Source organism: Dermacentor variabilis, chromosome 3 (assembly GCF_050947875.1).
Source record: "Dermacentor variabilis isolate Ectoservices chromosome 3, ASM5094787v1, whole genome shotgun sequence".
Taxonomy (NCBI): domain Eukaryota; kingdom Metazoa; phylum Arthropoda; class Arachnida; order Ixodida; family Ixodidae; genus Dermacentor; species Dermacentor variabilis.
Window position 1 is genome coordinate 92,025,735 of NC_134570.1, and position 17,247 is coordinate 92,042,981.

The window sequence follows — 17,247 nt, forward strand, 5'->3', positions numbered from 1 at the left end:
TTACTGAGTGGCTCAATTCTGGCAAATGAAAAACAATTTTGAAAAGACTCCTTCTATGACTATTATTCTAAAACAAAAGATCTTTAACATTTGGCTATTCTAGAAATAATCTGCTTCTTGTTGAAACAAATCACTCGAAGTAATTCGGACATTTGATCAATAACGCCCTTCATTAGTCAAACAACATTGACCACGTTACAGCTAACCCAAACCGGAAACTATTATGCATCCAAAGAGCTTCAAAATTATCAATACCTGCTGTTCTGTTGCTAGGCTATAAAATGTTTGACCGACCACTTTAGACTATGCTTCTACAAAATCGGGAACACTTTTACTAAAACTGGTATTGACAAAACAGAGGAAATAAAAAAGCCTGTCCGCTTTACATATAACAGTTTTGAATGATTTTCTATAACAGCTCTTTTGATCAAGGCTATGAATACTTTGTTTAGCGCAAAACAACAGACACAAGAAAGACGACAAGACAGCATTTGCACCAACTAGCCCGCCAACGCATTGATCAAGGCTAACTTACTTACCTTGCCCCAGAGGAATCGCTGTTCCCGTCTTAATTTTTTTACGAACTATTTGATGAGCACTGCAACAGAGATGCATCAGAAGTAATCTCTTCGTCATCATCTGGATGTGCCACCAAAGAAAGGAACAGTTGAACAGTGTCTCCCTTTCGCACATGCGTTAAATGCTTCCCGTACTCCTTCCTTCCCAGAGTTGTTAACAAGTGACACAGCCTAACTAATAATGAAGTTATTCACCAAGTGTTGACTGTTTTGTTTCGAAACTATAGTCGTGAAATAGTGTTTCTTTTTTGTACGCCGCGATTAGTGTCTGTATTTCATACCTGCCAACTTTTATGATTTTATAGTAAAATGACAGATTTACATACCTTGTTTTACGATGGTCGTGTAATTTAACGTGTAATTTTTGTTTGCGTCTTCTTTAGGCTGTGTTTATCTCAAAAGAATGCAAATATACGGGGCGTTCTTTTTTATGGCTAGCAAGCTTTTTAATACGCAACCGTGACACGCCAGTACAATTGTACTTCTTGAGCTGGAATAATCTCAGAGGCAGATATTATTTCTACTACAAAAAAAAAAAAAAAAAACGAGAACGAAAATTTGACTTACGAACAAATTTTGCCTAAGTTTTACAGTAAATTAACACGGCATATTACAATTTGCGGTTTGGAGCCGGGGACTTTTAAAGTCGTATTTACTTGGAACGAATTCTGAGGATGATGCAGTGCAGTTTGGGGACACGCGTTCCCAAAGTTTACGACGAAATGCATTCGTGTTCCACTAACTTTTGAACTTCAACGCATAAAAAAGGCGGTTTGATAGTAAGTGGAACAACAGTGCATTTTTACCGCAAGTTTGACGGCGCCTATATCTCAAAACCGGCGATAGTTTCAAATGAGCTCAGAGTGGATGTGCCTTGTGAAATAAGGGGCTTCAATTCGTGCATTGCAGTATATGCGCAAAACTAACTTGTTGAAAAGTTAACTAAGGATTTTGTTTATTTAGTCAATTATGCGTATCAATTTCTGTAGTAAGTAAAGCATAGCTCTGCGAGTATTCCAGCTCAATAAATAGTTGTAATAAATCCCACAGGCGATTATTAAGAATTCTGGTAACCTTAACCTAAATCATGCGGTGTAGTAGTCTAGCGACTTTTGGGGGCCCTACTTTTCGGACCCGCTCGATTATTCCGACCTAACGACAGCAGCGCCACCAATAAAATTCCAGGTGATATTATGGCCACCATTACATGGATATTTCATGAAGAAATTAATGAACATTACTCCTTTTCTGTGATGCAAATTATTTTTAAATGCAAATACAGAGAACCGTCCCCACAGTACAAAGCAGGTATTTTGAATAAACTGTGCGCGTATTGACAAATGAAACAAGTTTTACTATTTTTCAGAATATTTTATTGGCTTCGGCGGTAGTATTTCTTACGTTTTAAGGCCGGCAGGTCTGGTACGTGTCACATACTTGCAAATTCTGCAATCAGTTTTATTTTATAACCTATTTTGTCAACACCCCCAGAGGGATTGCAGTACGAATAAAAAATAAATAAATAAATAAATAAATAAATACCCTCTACGCACTGTAGGTAAATTCTTTGTCAGTCACCTGCATGGACATTAGACAAAAGGGAAACGTCAAGGTAAATGATTTACTTCACGCGCTAGCTTGTATTATGATGTCTTAAAATGCGTACGTCGCTTAAATTGCTGGGAGTTCAAGGAAACTTTAATGGCTTTTTTGTTTCACTTCAGTGAAACGCTTCAAGAAATTTTGGATATACTAGATTGTAATGGTTATTTGTGTGATGATTATCAGGTCTGTGAATGACAGCGATAACTGTCGCTGATGCGTTTTTTAGCCTCTTTTATTGCAATGATAATCGTCTAATCTCCCTCATATTTTTTGAAGAAATCCATTGTCGACCTTTTGGCTTGGTCCCCGGCCAAAATGTCGAATACAAATTTGTTTTTCAACATGAATTTCCTGAAGCAACTCTGCAGTACCGAATAACTTTTTTTTGAACTATATAATGCTTATCTGCATTAAGTGAATGTCTCTCTGGATGATCGAAGTCTTTCAAATGCACACAAGAAGAGCGCACGAATGCGCGCGAAATGTTTATTTTTTCCCACCGTCTCGGTCGCGGTCTAGTCTGCGTCGCGAAAACACACACACACACACACACACACACACACACACACACACACACACACACACACACACACACACACACACACACACACACACACACACACACACACACACACACACACACACACACACACACACACACACACACACACGCACGCACGCACGCACACGCACACGCACACGCGCACGCACACACACACACACACACACACACACACACACACACACACACACACACACACGCACGCACACGCACACGCACACGCACACGCGCGCACACACACACACACACACACACACACACACACACACGCACGCACACGCACACGCACACGCACACACACACGCACACACACACACACACTACAGATAGATAGATAGATAGATAGATAGATAGATAGATAGATAGATAGATAGATAGATAGATAGATAGATAGATAGATAGATATGAAGAGGCTTGCTCCTCCCCCCCCCTCCCTCCGCTCAAAAAATAGTTGGTTCGCTACTGATCTCGTGGATAGACCACCCTGGAAAGGCGCTTGTGACAGGTTCGATTCTCGCTCAAGGACGAATATTCTTCTTCAACAACGAAGCCTTGCTTTTCGTGAAACATGAATGTGTTTCGCTTGGAGCTTCAATTTACCTACGGGTGGAAGACTATCGTTCCCTTTCAGAAGTATACAAAGCTTACCAGTGAACTACATCCCATGGCTTAGTTAACGAATTAGCGAAGGAGAAAGGAGGCTAACCACGGCGGCCTTGCGGAGCCAGCAAGGAAGTCGGCACCACTAATGAAATAAATCAATACATGCCGTTGAAAGCACAACATCCACAAACGATATAGGCATACATTCCTCAGGCGTCATAATTCTGCGCGTAACCGTAAAACAAAAACAAAACACAACATACGTGCAGTTGTTGTTAGACTAGTTGGTGCGTGAAATAGACAATGATGGAAAAGGCAGCAGTCTCATTTGCATTTAAACGCTGTACTTGTATTATTATATTTTATAATATGCAGCTTAAAACGAACGCAGTATATTTTGTGTCCAATGATGTGCCAGACTATAACACATTCAGGAAGAGCTGGGTATACTTGACAATTACGAAACAACTGGAAGCCTCACGAGAGAGTCGACTACGTCTTTCAGCAAATTTCGCAAGCCCGGACGCCAGTGCACGTACGTAAGGCGCCAGCAACGCACACGCTTATGACCGCAAGTTGTTCATAACAAAGCGTTGTGTAAGTCGCGATCAGAAACTCTGCTTTTTATCGTTGATTTCATTAAACTGGAACTCTCCCCTTCCAAAGTACATATACTAACAGTGGAACGAAATCTTCGTTACTTTAATGCCTGCTTTTCAATACTTCTCCAAACACACACACAAAAAAAAACAACAACAGAAAAACTGGACATCGAGCAATATTAAGTAAGAAGATAATAAACAAAGATATTCCTATTTTGACAACGATTTACGTCCGGAGGTCGCCGACAAGGACGATCTGGAGACCGACTTGCCCTCCGCGGCGGCAAAAGAAACAAAGGAGGCCTTCCTGCGCGGTTGTGCTGTCTCCTGGGCCTCTCTGTTGTTCGCCGCTTCAGCACCAGGGCGGTGAAAAGCGCTGGGCCTTTGCGACAATGTCAAGGGCCTCGAAGCTTTCGGAGCAACCATCGAAGGCGCCGCGACCGACGCGGACAGGACGCAGAAGGCGGCGAAGGCCGTCACGCCCAGGGACGTGTCGAACGTCGTTTCGTTCGTGTTCACCAGGAGTGACCCGCCAAGTGCTCCGAACTGGCCGACGGCGTACGACGCGCATGCATATGCCCGCACAGATGCTCTGCGCGGGAAACAGCTGGGCCAGGTGGCCAGGACTCGACGTACTTCGCCAGTGAGGTCAACGGCAGCCGAGGTAGGGCGTACGACGCCATGCGCCGCGCAGGCAACGCTCGTCAGGCACAGGAACACGCAGAGCGTGATGCGGAGTCCCGCGCGCTGCATGCTGCAGTAGACGGCCGCGACCATGAGGAGTATGCAGCGCGACGAACAGTTCGTCCTCCATCGCCGTCGAGGCAACCGCGCTGACGCCTCGGAGGTTAATTCCGTAGAAGCCGAAGAACGTGGTGAACCAGCAGAGTTCGACGGGCAGCGTGGTGCAGCAAAGCAGGGCCTCCTGGACGAAAGCGCTCGGCAAGAGCACGAAGGTCGACTCTCGCGCCACGTCCAGCCTCTCGAGTCTCTCGCGGAGCGCGTGGAACGCCTCCGACGTCTTTTGCGCCGGCACGCCGTTGACCGCGGCGGCCTGGAGGACGACCTGCTCTGCTGCTCGTGCCTTCCAGCTGGCCAGCAGCCAGCTGGGCGATTCCTCGAGCAGGTAGGTGCAGAAGACAAGCAGCGACGTGGGCAGCATGAGCACCATCTGGATCGTCCGCCAGTTGAGGCGGCAGAGCTCGATGAGCTGGTAGACGATGGGCAGGAGCACCGTACTGCAGCTTGCGAACATGACCACGAACAGTAACCGTCGCTCCTTGCAGGTCACCTCGTAGAGCAGGATCAACGCGATCACCATGATGCTACCTTTGGCGGCCGACACGACGAAACGAGAGGTCACGAAGAGGCTGTACGAAGTGGCGCCGACGCATCCGACGCCGGCGACCAGGAGCGTGGCCACCCATGCGTTGATGACATGCTTGCGGCCCCAGCGGTCAGCCGCTATGCCTGAGACAGGCACGCACATTATGGCTACCGACATGTAGACGGCCGAGGAGAAGGGCACCAACCAGGGTCCGCCTGACACCAGGTCCCACTGGCTGACGATGCTGTCCTGCTGGCTGGTCGTGTCGTACTGCCAGGCATCGCACTGCACCTCCTTGCGCGTGTAGTTCATCAGGTGCTGCACAGAATAACAACCCACACGAAATGAGTAGCAGTAAAACAGGCGGGCAAAACAAAAATAAATTCTGAGGTTGAACGTCTCAAAACAACTCACGGTCTGTGAGAGACGCAGTAGTGCACAGATACATTGGAGTTAATTTTGACCACATGGTGTTCTTTAACATGTGTCCCAGCGTACATGTTAACAAGTGTACACGAGCGTTTTCGCATTCCCCTCCGATGGGAGTGCCCTGGAAACGTAGTAATAGCGGCTGAGGAACCACACGGATTAGTAAGGCATAAATCTGTAGCTTGATAGTAGTGTTCTTGTGTCTCTGTGTCTTTGTGCAATAGTGTCAATTGTTTTACCTGTCAATACCCCGCCTGGGGCTGTGTAGTGCTTGGTGGAAGTTTCGGATTAGTACCTCCAAGAATGACAAGGTCTGTCGCCAAATTCGATGGCGAAACTCCCGTGACTCGATCGAGACGTTCGAGTTCACTGCAGTGTGGTAATCTCAGCGGTCATCACGTAACACGTCAAACAAACCTCAATCAAGCCTTTTAAGCTTGATCTGGCTGTTTAAGCTTTGGTTCCGCTGAGGAAACTCAGCCCAGCAGTGCGCCTCCTCGCGTTGCCTAGAAACCACCTGCGAGAGCACCGAGCCACGTAACCTCCTCGCAACCCACGCGCGTAGGGCGGAGTCGTGACGTCACAGGTGAATCAAAACTCGGAACAGCCGGCGCGGCGACACGCCTCTCGCCTACTCTACTCCGTGTGTAGTGCTGCATGCCATGGGAAGACCGCGGAAAGCCCGGACGCCCAAGAAGAAGCGGCTTACCAGGAAGACCGCCGTACTGCCAAGCGAGAAGCGATGCGTTGCCGCCGAGCTGATCCGGAGCACCGCGCCGAAGCTGCGGCTGAGAAGAGGCGACCCTGAGTCGAGGATCCCGAGTTTCAGTCCAAAGAACGCGAGAATCGGCACCTGTACGCTTGAAGTCGCCGAGAAAGCGATCCCTGCATGCGACTGCTCGAAAATTTCCAGCGTCAAGCCCGCTGAAACGCGAGGGGTGCGAACGGTCGATTTCAGCGCGAATTCATGGGCATAGAGTTTGGGCACAGCTGTCGCGTTTGTGACCTACAAGGAAGCTCGGCGCGCGACTCAGCGGAACTACGATCGACCAAGGATAGCCGATCCTGCCCATCGCGCAAGGCCGCCGCCTACAAACGCCGTCGCCGAGCCGAGGATACCGAGTTTCGGGCCAGAGACAACGAACGCTGCCGACTGAATGCTCGGCACCGCCGGGAACCGGTTCCGGGCCTGGTGGTGGTGGTATAAATTTTATTTAATGAAGGCCAAAAAAAAAAAGAAAAGAAAATTAAGATGCCGCCGTTCCGTGGGTGGCCTTCAGGCTGCCGGTTGTGGCCACCAGATCATGCCTGACGGCGACTTCCGCTGCCCAGATCGTTAGCCGTAGCTGGACATCCGGCTCCGAGCAGGCCAAAGCAGTCTCCCACAGCTGCGGACTAGATACATGCCAAGAGACAGGAGGAGAGTGTTTCGGCCATGAATAGAGAATATGAGCATAGTCTGCTCGTGGGTGTCTGCAGAGCGTGCATTCGGGTGAGAAGGCCCCGGGGTGAATAAGGGCAAGTCGAGCAGGAGAGAGGAAAGTGTGGGCCTGTAAATGGCGCCACGTACTCTGTTGGAGCTTAGAAAGGGATTTGTGAGGGGGAGGGAGGGCTAGGCGAGAGTTGCGGTAATGAAGGGGCCTGCGCGTCACCGAGAACTTCCCAACGCCAAGCCCGCAAATTCATGGGAGGTGCGAACGGCCGCTTCCAGCGCGAATTCCTCGGCATAGAGTTCGGGCACAGCTGCCTCGTCTGTGACCGGCTCATGGTTCGACGTGAATCTCTCCACAGTGAGCTCGGTGCAGAGCGTTAAGCAGAACAGCTATGCCTTGCAAGTGCTTCGCAAAGCCTTCCCCGACGCCACAGACCCCGACGACGGTCGGACGTCGAGGACGAGGACCGGATCGACGATGATGACGACTGGTACTGAAGCACTGTACGTAATATATTGGGATGCACGTACTGTGGCTTGTATGCGTGCGACTTGTTGGGGCTTGTGTGGCTTACCTGTCTGGCCGTATATAATCTCGCAAGAACTTGGCGGACCTTAGCAAATCTTGGCGACACATAGTATGAGCATAGTTAAGCCATGCATAACCTCGTAAGTCAGCAAACTCTAGCAATGCTTGGTATGAGCCTAGCCAAGCCATGCATAACATCGCAAAACTTAGCAGAACCTAGCAACACTTAGTGTCAACCTACCCGAGCCATGTATACCCTCGCAAAACTTAGCAAAAGCCGGAACTAGCTCAGCTGTCACCTAGCCTTGCACCACTAGTGCAAGCTGCCCACATTCTTTTTTTCCTACGCCTGGACCTGCGGTTATGGCGTCTATTGCAATTTATACCAGTCTAGATTGTATAACGCACATGATACAGCAGTTTCCCTTAAATCTGTTCATAGAAAACGCGGCAACCCCACCGGGAGTGGCGGATCGTAGACGGCGCACTGGCTGAAGCTGCCGTCGGCGAGCAGCGGTATATGGCGACGTTCTTCCAGGCGCCGTCAGGCAGCTGCCCAGCCAGATCGTTGGGTGGCCGACACCAGTGGTCCACGGGTCGGGCGACCAGCCGGTACGAGAGCGCGTGGCACAGCAGCACCAGTGTGGACAGAATGCCGAACAGGAGCACGCGCCACTGGAAGGCACCATGACCTATCACATCGTGCAGGCCGCTAATGACTTCGTGCACTTGGATCGTCACGTTGGACAGGGGGCAGACGCTGTACGAGTGACTCTGCCCGGTGGCAGCGCAGGCGCCCACAGTGGGGGACGCCGTATTCATGACGCGTGGTAGCTTGTTCATCCCCTGAGTGGCTGGTTTATCCAGACGTCCCCTGACAAGACACGGAGGCGTTCGAGAGCTTTTTCGATGGATTCTCCTTCTTCTTCTTCTGCTCGTGAGAAAAGGACCTGCAAATTGGCCCCACTCTGTTAACGATGATGGCGATGAAGAAAATGATATCCGAATAAAATAAAATTTTCCTTACAGCCTTGAGCGAGTCGCGATATTTGTTACGTAACGACATGTAGCCAGCTACTCTGCGCTATGGGGAAAAAAGAAGAGGGAATTAAAGATGATGATGATGATGAGGACAAATGAAAGGAGAAGCCTATAGCGGAGAGTTCCTGTGAAATCCCAAGTTCCGAACGTATGCTCCTAAAAATTAAACAATGCCTGAATGGCTATAAAGCTATAGTAAATGATAAGTCATGAATGCAGGAAAGGACACTCCCTCCACGCTTCAGAAATATTATGTAGATGAAACGCAAACGTTGGCATCTATGTGAAACGAAGCTTTCATGAAGTGGTTAATCAAATGTCATAAAGCTAAATGTGGTGCGTTCAATTGTCTTTGTTGTAATTCTATGCAACGCGTAATCTCAAGCAGTCTTTACGTTTGTGCACCGTACACGTCGCAACTTAAATGTCATGTCCTTTTATCCTAATGCACTACACCAAGCTACACCGAAATGAAAGCATCAGTTCATGTGGATGCGTATTGTGAGACGTCGACGGCAGTGAATGTAACGAGGACGAAGGCGATGTTTGATGTTTGTCGGGGAAATTGTCGGAACCGCCACACACGCGTGTGCCGTGCACGCGTGAATGTAGTTGACACGCTCGCCGCGGGCATCTTGACAGGTGGGTGTGACGCCCTCCCGGCTCCTGTGACGACGAACGCCTACAGGCCTAGCAGAGCAGCCTGAGCCCATTTTCTCGAGGGATACAGGCACATCCATTCGAGGGACGCGCATCACGGCGATGCTGCTCAGAATTTCGTCACTCGTTTTCGTCTCACATTTCGTCACCACATCGCCCGCAAACTTTGCACAGATGTCTTCTGCCACATCGACCACGGAACGACCTCGGTGGAAGACCAAAGCGCAGAATGGATGTCGTTCTTTAGGGCAAAAACCAACGCCACGCACTATCATCCACATGAGGGATCAGTGGTTTGCAATGGTCGAGCGATTCGCAAAACGTGTTCCTCCGTTGGTCCAGCTAGCAGCCTATTTATGCGATGTTGGATTTTCTTCCGCGTGTACGCACTGCACATTTGAGGTCGTAAATTGACTTTCTGTGCCTGTGTCTCCTATCTGCCTGCGAAAAAATCGTACAAACCTTCTCAAGTGCCACATCAAGATGTTTTGTGTTCCATTTAAGAGGCGCATTAGCACACACACCTGTCCTTATACATAAGGAAATTAACCTGGAGAGAAGCAGAAGAACAGCTGCAAATCCAACGATGTTTGAGCATAGGTGAGAATTGGATCACTGTCGTAAGCCTGAAAAAAAAGTGATCTGCCCGACAGTAGCAAGAAGCTACAACAGAAACCCATACGGTCTTCTCAACATTAAAGCTTCGCCGCTCGAAGAAAATTTTGTTTTGACACTGCGATCAGACATGGGACTAGCGCTTCTCCGGTGCGATTGCCATAGTTTTACCTAGAGTGCCCACCTTTGCGGAAAAAAAATCGGCACCGGGAAATAAAGGGGGTGGGGTTTCGAGTAGGCGTGTTAGCGGCGCTTCAGAGAATTGAATAAAGGCGAACAGCGTGAATCACACGGATGCGTCTTACGTTTGGAACACAAACTTCATCGAGGGTCTAAAGAATGCCGACTCACACGCGTGAGCGGCGACAATGTTATGATATACTTGCGCAATATTATTTCCACACCATTTCTCATGCAGTGAAAATAAGCGTTGGGCAGACAGAATGTGAACAAAGTTAAAACATCGCCCAGCATGCAGACGAGTACGAGATCTGCAAAGAACTCAGTTCAGATGGAAGAAAAGTATTTCTCGCAGAGAGTATAGAACATGTTCAGTTTCCCTAGCAGGTGGGGTAGCTTTAAAGAGGTAACTGTGATGCCACTTAAATTTTCAAAAAACAGGAGACAATGTGGGGAAGTGGTAGAAATCGATAGTGGTAGTGCCTTAAATAAATGATAGCAAAAAAAAAGAGAAAGAACTGCAGGAATTCCTTCAGCTGTACCTTTCGCAAGTACAGTTACACGAGAGAGCCTGCAGAGTACTATATTCATGGCAGACTTTCTGTGGCAATGAAGGGGAACCTACAGGCGAGGTACAGTGATCGAGGCAGCGCGAGGAGGAGGAGCAGGTGAGCGTGCGTCTCCTCCGCTATTCCGGCCGTGGCTGCATATGATTGCCCGCGTGGCTGAGAGTATAAACGACCTGGTCGCCCTACATTGGAGGTAATGTGCGAGGGGTGCAAAGATTGGCGAGCCATGATGGCTGGTGGCTATATGTGCACAGTCTTCCCGAGTGCACCTAGTGCTGGAGGTCACTCAATATTAAGTTTCGGAAAAGGGTTGCAGCCAGAGGCAGCAGAAGCGAGAGGCCCCCTCTGTTTGCGCTCTTCATCACGCCAGCGTTGTGACAGCGAGTGTTTATGGTCATAAAGGGAGATCTGTGCATGTTTACCTGTTCATGCATGACGCCATGCTTGTAAATTTAACTAGAAAATGAATGTTTACTAGAATTCACACGGGGGCCGATAAGACTGCAAACCTCACTTCGTGTAGGTGTCTAATACATTGCTGTTGCTACCAATGTCTCGGCTTTCAAGCGAAAGTGCGGCTGTTCTCTCATCTTTTGTACCATTTCCCCTTTCCCAGTATGTGGTAGCCAACTGGAGACATCTTCTGGTTAACCTCCCTGTCTTTCCTTTACATTTACCTATCCCCCTCTCTTTCTCTCTTTCTACCCATGCATTAGGCACACCAATTTTAGCATTGGTCTGATTACTTATCGTGATAGTGCAGTAAGGAGTTCGGCTAAGGAACATTACAGGCATTCATCCATTCTGAAACCTGCGAGCTTGAGAACTTGAACCCATGCTATGGTGTAAACCAAGTGGCTTAGCTGTTGGGCCGTGTTCGAATGCCAGAAAGTAGTGGAAAAGCTCTTATGAGAATAGGAGGAGCACGCGGACGCAAGCTACGGGCTGATTTAGCCTTGCAAAGGCATGTCGGCATTTGCTCCGCCCGATTATCTCCTTATACCATGCAGGGATAAACGTCCCCCTCTTATTTGACATAATAGTTCGGCGGAAACACGCAAGATGGAGAGAAGTAATTAATAAAGGGAAAGTGAGACATCTACTCAATCGTAGCAGTTGCTACAAAGGAAACCCATACGGGTCCCTCGAAAGAATAACCTCGCAGTTGAAGAAAAATTTGTCCTCGTCAGGGACTCGAACAAGGGACCACCGAATTGTTGTCCGATATAGCTCCCACCGCATGTGAAGGATATTTAGCATACCACGCCGAAGTCACGCTAAACGGTCATGGGGCCTCACATGATTTTTCTGGTAGCGTCTTGCAGCCAGTTAATCACTTGCACTGATGTGAGGGCACAACTTCGCAAGCTTGTTACGTGCCGAGTACATCATCGCCCCCTCCCCCCCCCCCCCCTAGCACCGAGCCCGCTCGTTATCTTTTTTTTTTTTCCAGACTGGGTGTCACTTTATGCATATAAGAACCACTTCATGCATCTTGTTCTTTCTTTGATCTTCTTCCGTTCTCCTTTGTTCTCCTTCGCACGTGAGATATACTTGAACTGTACTGATGGGACTTGAATTATGGAGGAGGAGGAGGAAAAAACTTTATTGTTGTCCTGTACAAGGTGTTGCCACCTGCCTGCCTAGTCCCATGCATGTTATTCCAGGTTCTTTGCTGAGACATTAGGACCGAAAGCGAATGTGTAGCCTGCGCCACCTCTGAGGCAGGCACGTTCTCAAAATCAAAATTGTCTGGCTGGCACAGAGAAAGGCCTTGCCTCGATATAGTAGAGGTTTGTTCCCGTCTGCATTAGACATTGTGGCTTACTTTTCAAAACGAATAGCGCCAGCATATGATTAGGGCCAGACGGGTGGGCTCACTGGACATTGATGATGCAGAGGAAAGGAGCTGCGTCACCGAGAGCTTGCTGTCAAGGATTCAGTCTAACGTATTCCTGAATCGATGGCAATTGTTCGACGCCACAGGTTGCCGGTAACACTTGCGGCAATTAGCCGATCCCATTCCTCACGTCATGTCATGAATGAATGTATTGCAGCCATATAAAATGTGTTAGGCTATTGACTTGTCATTAATGTAGTTTGTGTTTGACTTAACGTAGTGAGTTGACCGGTGACAGTCCGAGCTCCCGAGCTCCGTCTACGGCGCCGTGACAATTCTCCATGGTCTCGGTCCAGCCCCGTGAAGCTGTCACCTGCCACCGTCCGGTGCCATGGAGGTAATGTTCACGTCCGCGACCCGGCGGACTAGCGACTACGACCACGTCCTGTGCCACGTGATACACGGGTTTATTGCTGCTGCTGTGGAAACCAGCCCCGTCAAGCGACAGCTATGGAAGCTGATGTCTGCGTCACGTCGGATCGATTCCTCCCACCTCGTGAGGGACAGACTGTTCGTTAGCTTATTATGAACTGAGAGACTATAAGCTTAAGAGTTGGCTTGTTGCGTCTGAGTAGCTATGATCGAGATTCAGCTTTGTTTATAGAATGATATTTTTTGTAGTATTTCTTTGTTGTGTCTTCTTTCTCGTCTTTTGTAATAAATGCTTTTCTGTCACGTCCACGTTATCTCCTGTCTTTCTCTGGAGCGCTGAAATTCGTGACAGTCGGATAGGTTGTTGGCTCAGTTGCTTTGTGAGGCTGCGAATGCAGCACTCTTGTCATGTGCCTTTCTCTTGTGGCAATGATTTTCAGCTAGAACTTTCACAAAGTTGAGCTTCCTTATTGCACCATCATATTTTTATTTCAGCGGGGGTAGTCTGGCGGCACCTCCTTTTTGCCGTGTCCGCAATGAACCGTGAGTCCACAACATTTCTTTTTCTGTTGCGCCGCATGGTTTGTAAAGTATGGAAGAATCCACTGCGGCGCTATGTCAACTTTGTCTTTCCTTATGTTTAACTTTCCATAAGTTCGACTTCTCTTAAGTTCTTTCGAAGTCTCGGCGTTCAACTTCAGCTACAGGAAATGTTACATGGGTATTTATGACCATAGCGCGAGAAGATTGCGATGATAATCTCTTGAAACTACTAATTTGACAATTTTCAAGATGTTCAACTTGTGCACAAAAAGAAAAATTCGGGTAGGCTGTGTCAGGGACGCAGCCGTAGTGGGGCACGTGAAACGCCTTGTGTCTGCTGTAAGGGTGCATATAGGCACAAAGCTACAGAAATGACGTGCGTAACCAAATGCGCAAGTTACATTTGTTCACGCATTAGAAAGATTACATGCCTATGTCATGTTACAGTTATGTGAGAGTCTTACGGTCTAATTTTGTAATCATGCTTGCACCCTATTCGGAGTGCATGGGCCGGTTTGTTCTGCAGAGGGTAAAGGGACGAGTAAAGAAACGAACCCCCTACTGGTGGCTCCAGAGACTGCCCTGCCCAGCTCGAGCCCGCTCACTCGTAGAAGGTCGGAGCTCCCCGCGCTTTCCTCAGTCTCCTGTGCTCGTACTTCCTGTGGAGACGGACATCATCCGTCGTTGTCAAAGGGGTTAGGTATCCCCCTGTCTTTCTGCCCGAGTCTCTCCACGTCATTTCTGGACCCTACGTGCCGAACGCAGGGGGGCCATGGCCCAGCAAGCACGAAATTTCTGCAACCAATCGTCCACTTGTAGGCCGCATAATTGCTGATTAGCAAAGGTTTGAGTTCGATAGACTATACCTATCCTAGTGAGCTCTCTCAAACACGACCGCTCCAACTCGGTTTGACAAACGTACTGCCAAGCTGTGCCTCTCTCGCATAAAAGCACTTCTTGTTGGGCTAATTGGTAGCTGTTCATTATAAGATATGAAGACGCCAAATAAAGAGACACACACAAGAGAAGAGAACGGGACAGGGCGCCTCTCTCACAGCCTCGCGTGAGGCTAAATTTAGCTCCGATTGCGCCATGCTTGGTACGATAACGGCGTCATCTGTGAAGACGACTCACACGTGATCGAGCGATGTCTTCTTTTTTCTACAGAACGTTACCAAAGTATAAGGCGCGTGGGAAGTACAGCAGCAAAGATATTGTCTGTAGTGCTGTAACATGTCTTCGTTACATGCGGTTTTGGCAAGCGACGGGTTTTAGCAAGTGACCGATTTTAAAGACATTTCCCGTCGAAATTGTTTGAATGATAAAATTTTGCCTCCTGAAATGCGATCGTTTCATTTTACTGTTGCAAGTTTCTGCGTTATAGTTTGCTTAAGATATAAGCTTTGTCACTTTCACTTGTTTGGGTTTTCAGCTGTCATCTTTTTGTTCCCGCTTATCACTGGCTCCTCTAATTGCCAGCCCGCCGTAGCGCCTAATTGTCATCACTTCAGGAAAGAGAGAAACTTTATTGTCAGAAGTATCTCGTCCGAAAACACGGCGTCATTATCGTACAAAGAAATAAGCCTTGGTAATTGGAACAGCAGCAACAATAAGCCTGAAGCGGCCGGAGAATTGATTCCTTGCTTGAACTTTTTTTCATTCCGAGTGCATGGCCAATACCTCCTTGAGATGCTACGGCGGAGTACCCTTCGTCTTCGCAGTGTTCTCGGCGTAAAAGAAGGTGCCTGCAAACGGCACCATGCCACCCACTTTCTTCCGGAAGTCTTTCAATTGGAACTTGTTCCTGTGCGTGGGCTTCAGTTTCGCGCTGTTCAAGCTTGACCCGCCTTGGCAGTAGGCCAGAAAGACGTATCGATGCAGCCCTGTACCCCGGGGCGGAGTGGGACCTTCGTACGGCATCAGCTGCTCGCCCTCGTGCAGCTTCGTCGTGCTCTTGGCGTTGACCACCATCCAGTGCAACCAGCTGCGTTCCGTCGCACCGCTGCGGCTCGGCGCGTCGGGGTCAAGCATGACCAGAGAGAACGGCGGCGTGCAGTTGACGGCACCAGCCAGGGCAACCTTAGGAGCGCTGGAGGTCTGCTCCGGCGTCAGCGAGCCGTTAATCGTCACCGAATCCTTTCCGTAATCGACTTTTAGCAAGCCTGCCGGGGCATCGCCTAGGGAGAGGTCGTTCACCAGTCCCGCGGCCGTCCACGGATCCGTCGGCCGTCGTTGTCCGGAGGGCGGCGATGACTCTGGCGCGGCGTACGCTCCTCCTTGTCTGCAGCTCCAGAGCGTAAGGAAAAAAAGCGACGCCGACGACAGCTGGACGAACGTCATCGGTCCTGCTCTCGCGATCGGCGTTGCTCGGCTTCTGAACTCGCCCTCTGTGAGGCGAGTTTCGGGCGCACGTCCCTCTGCTGTGGAGCAGCCGTTCATATATATATCTACACACACACACACACACACACACACACACACACACACACACACACACACACACACACACACACACACACACACACACACACACACACACACACACACACACACACACACTGCCTGCTTTCTCGCAACAGCCGTTGCAAACGAAGCCAGCCTTCCGTTGCGCGTGCCGCATGCTTTGCTATTCGCTGTATTAGTTCGTACGGTTTTTTGTTTCCTCCGAGGCTTTTCAAAGAACAGCTGCGTCGGCGACGCGGCGCCGGCACCCTCGCGCCGGGCCACTCGTGTTTTGTATGGTGGGTCTTTGCCGACGTCTTTGGACTGCCGAGGTGCTCGCTTGTTGCGAATCGGCGATTTTGATTAGCTTTTCCGTTTTTTACAGGCTCTCGTGGTCCGAGTCTTCCGGGAACGGCGTCTTTCATCGCTTTTGCCACCTTAAGAAGCGGTGAAAGAAGACATTATGACGAATATCTGCTTTCGTCATCGCTCGAGGCGCACGCGTGCTGTAGACTCTGCATGAATGGTAATCGCTGCCTAACTCGCTTGTTTCCCAAAACTATCACAAAGGCTATCAGAGGCACGTAGCGGTGGTTGATTACGGAGTAACTTAAACCTACCTGGGTGTCTTTCAGCGAGTACACTTCGATGTCTCGCTATACCGGCCTTGTGACAACACCGACGTTTGAGTGGAGCATCATCTGAAGAAATTCGCATATTACTACTAGCAGCGCTTGTTCATGTGCGACTGTTATAGTCTTCTCGGCATAATAAATAATGGTACAAAGACATTGGCATGACGGGCTACGCGGGGTATGAAATGTTGGTGCTTAGCGTTGGCAGCATTCTTCGCTGAAGTAGCGAGGATCGAATGATGTGCTAGCATAATGTACGGCACTAATTTATGGGAGTGCAGTTGAGAGCAATGGAAGCTACATGGTCGGCAACCCTGACATCGAAAGAAAGACCTAGAGTGGGCCCCTATCTTCACTGGCTGTAGTCAGCCCTTCGGCTGACGACATTCAGTGAAGATATAAGTTCAGGGTGTCTACCAAGTTGACATTTCCAAATTCCCTGAGTTTTCCAGGTTTTCCCTAAGTGCCTTCGCAAAATTACCTGAGTGATGCAGAACTATGTTTTATTTCAAAACGAGCTGAAAAAATATCACCCGATGCTGTCACTCTCTAGTAAGCATATGAAATAAAAATAAAAAAACGACTTAATCCAATTTGAAGACTAGAGTAGTGTTTATGTTATT

At 48.8% G+C, this 17,247-nt stretch overlaps 2 protein-coding genes across 2 annotated transcripts; both read right to left on the reverse strand.

Annotated features, from left to right (window-relative positions):
* Positions 1-4,599: 4,599 nt before the first annotated feature.
* Positions 4,600-8,489, reverse strand: LOC142574621 (solute carrier family 22 member 7-like). Its single transcript, XM_075683662.1, has 2 exons — positions 8,169-8,489; positions 4,600-5,595 (listed from the first exon to the last, which is right to left on the reverse strand). Exons 1-2 carry the CDS (start codon positions 8,487-8,489, stop codon positions 4,600-4,602), a joined length of 1,317 nt encoding a protein of 438 aa, XP_075539777.1.
* Positions 8,490-15,053: 6,564 nt separating this feature from the next.
* LOC142574052 (protein D1-like) lies at positions 15,054-15,980 on the reverse strand. Its single transcript, XM_075683229.1, has one exon. The coding sequence runs from the start codon at positions 15,885-15,887 to the stop codon at positions 15,240-15,242; it is 648 nt and encodes a 215-aa protein (XP_075539344.1). The 5' UTR covers positions 15,888-15,980; the 3' UTR covers positions 15,054-15,239.
* Positions 15,981-17,247: the final 1,267 nt, after the last annotated feature.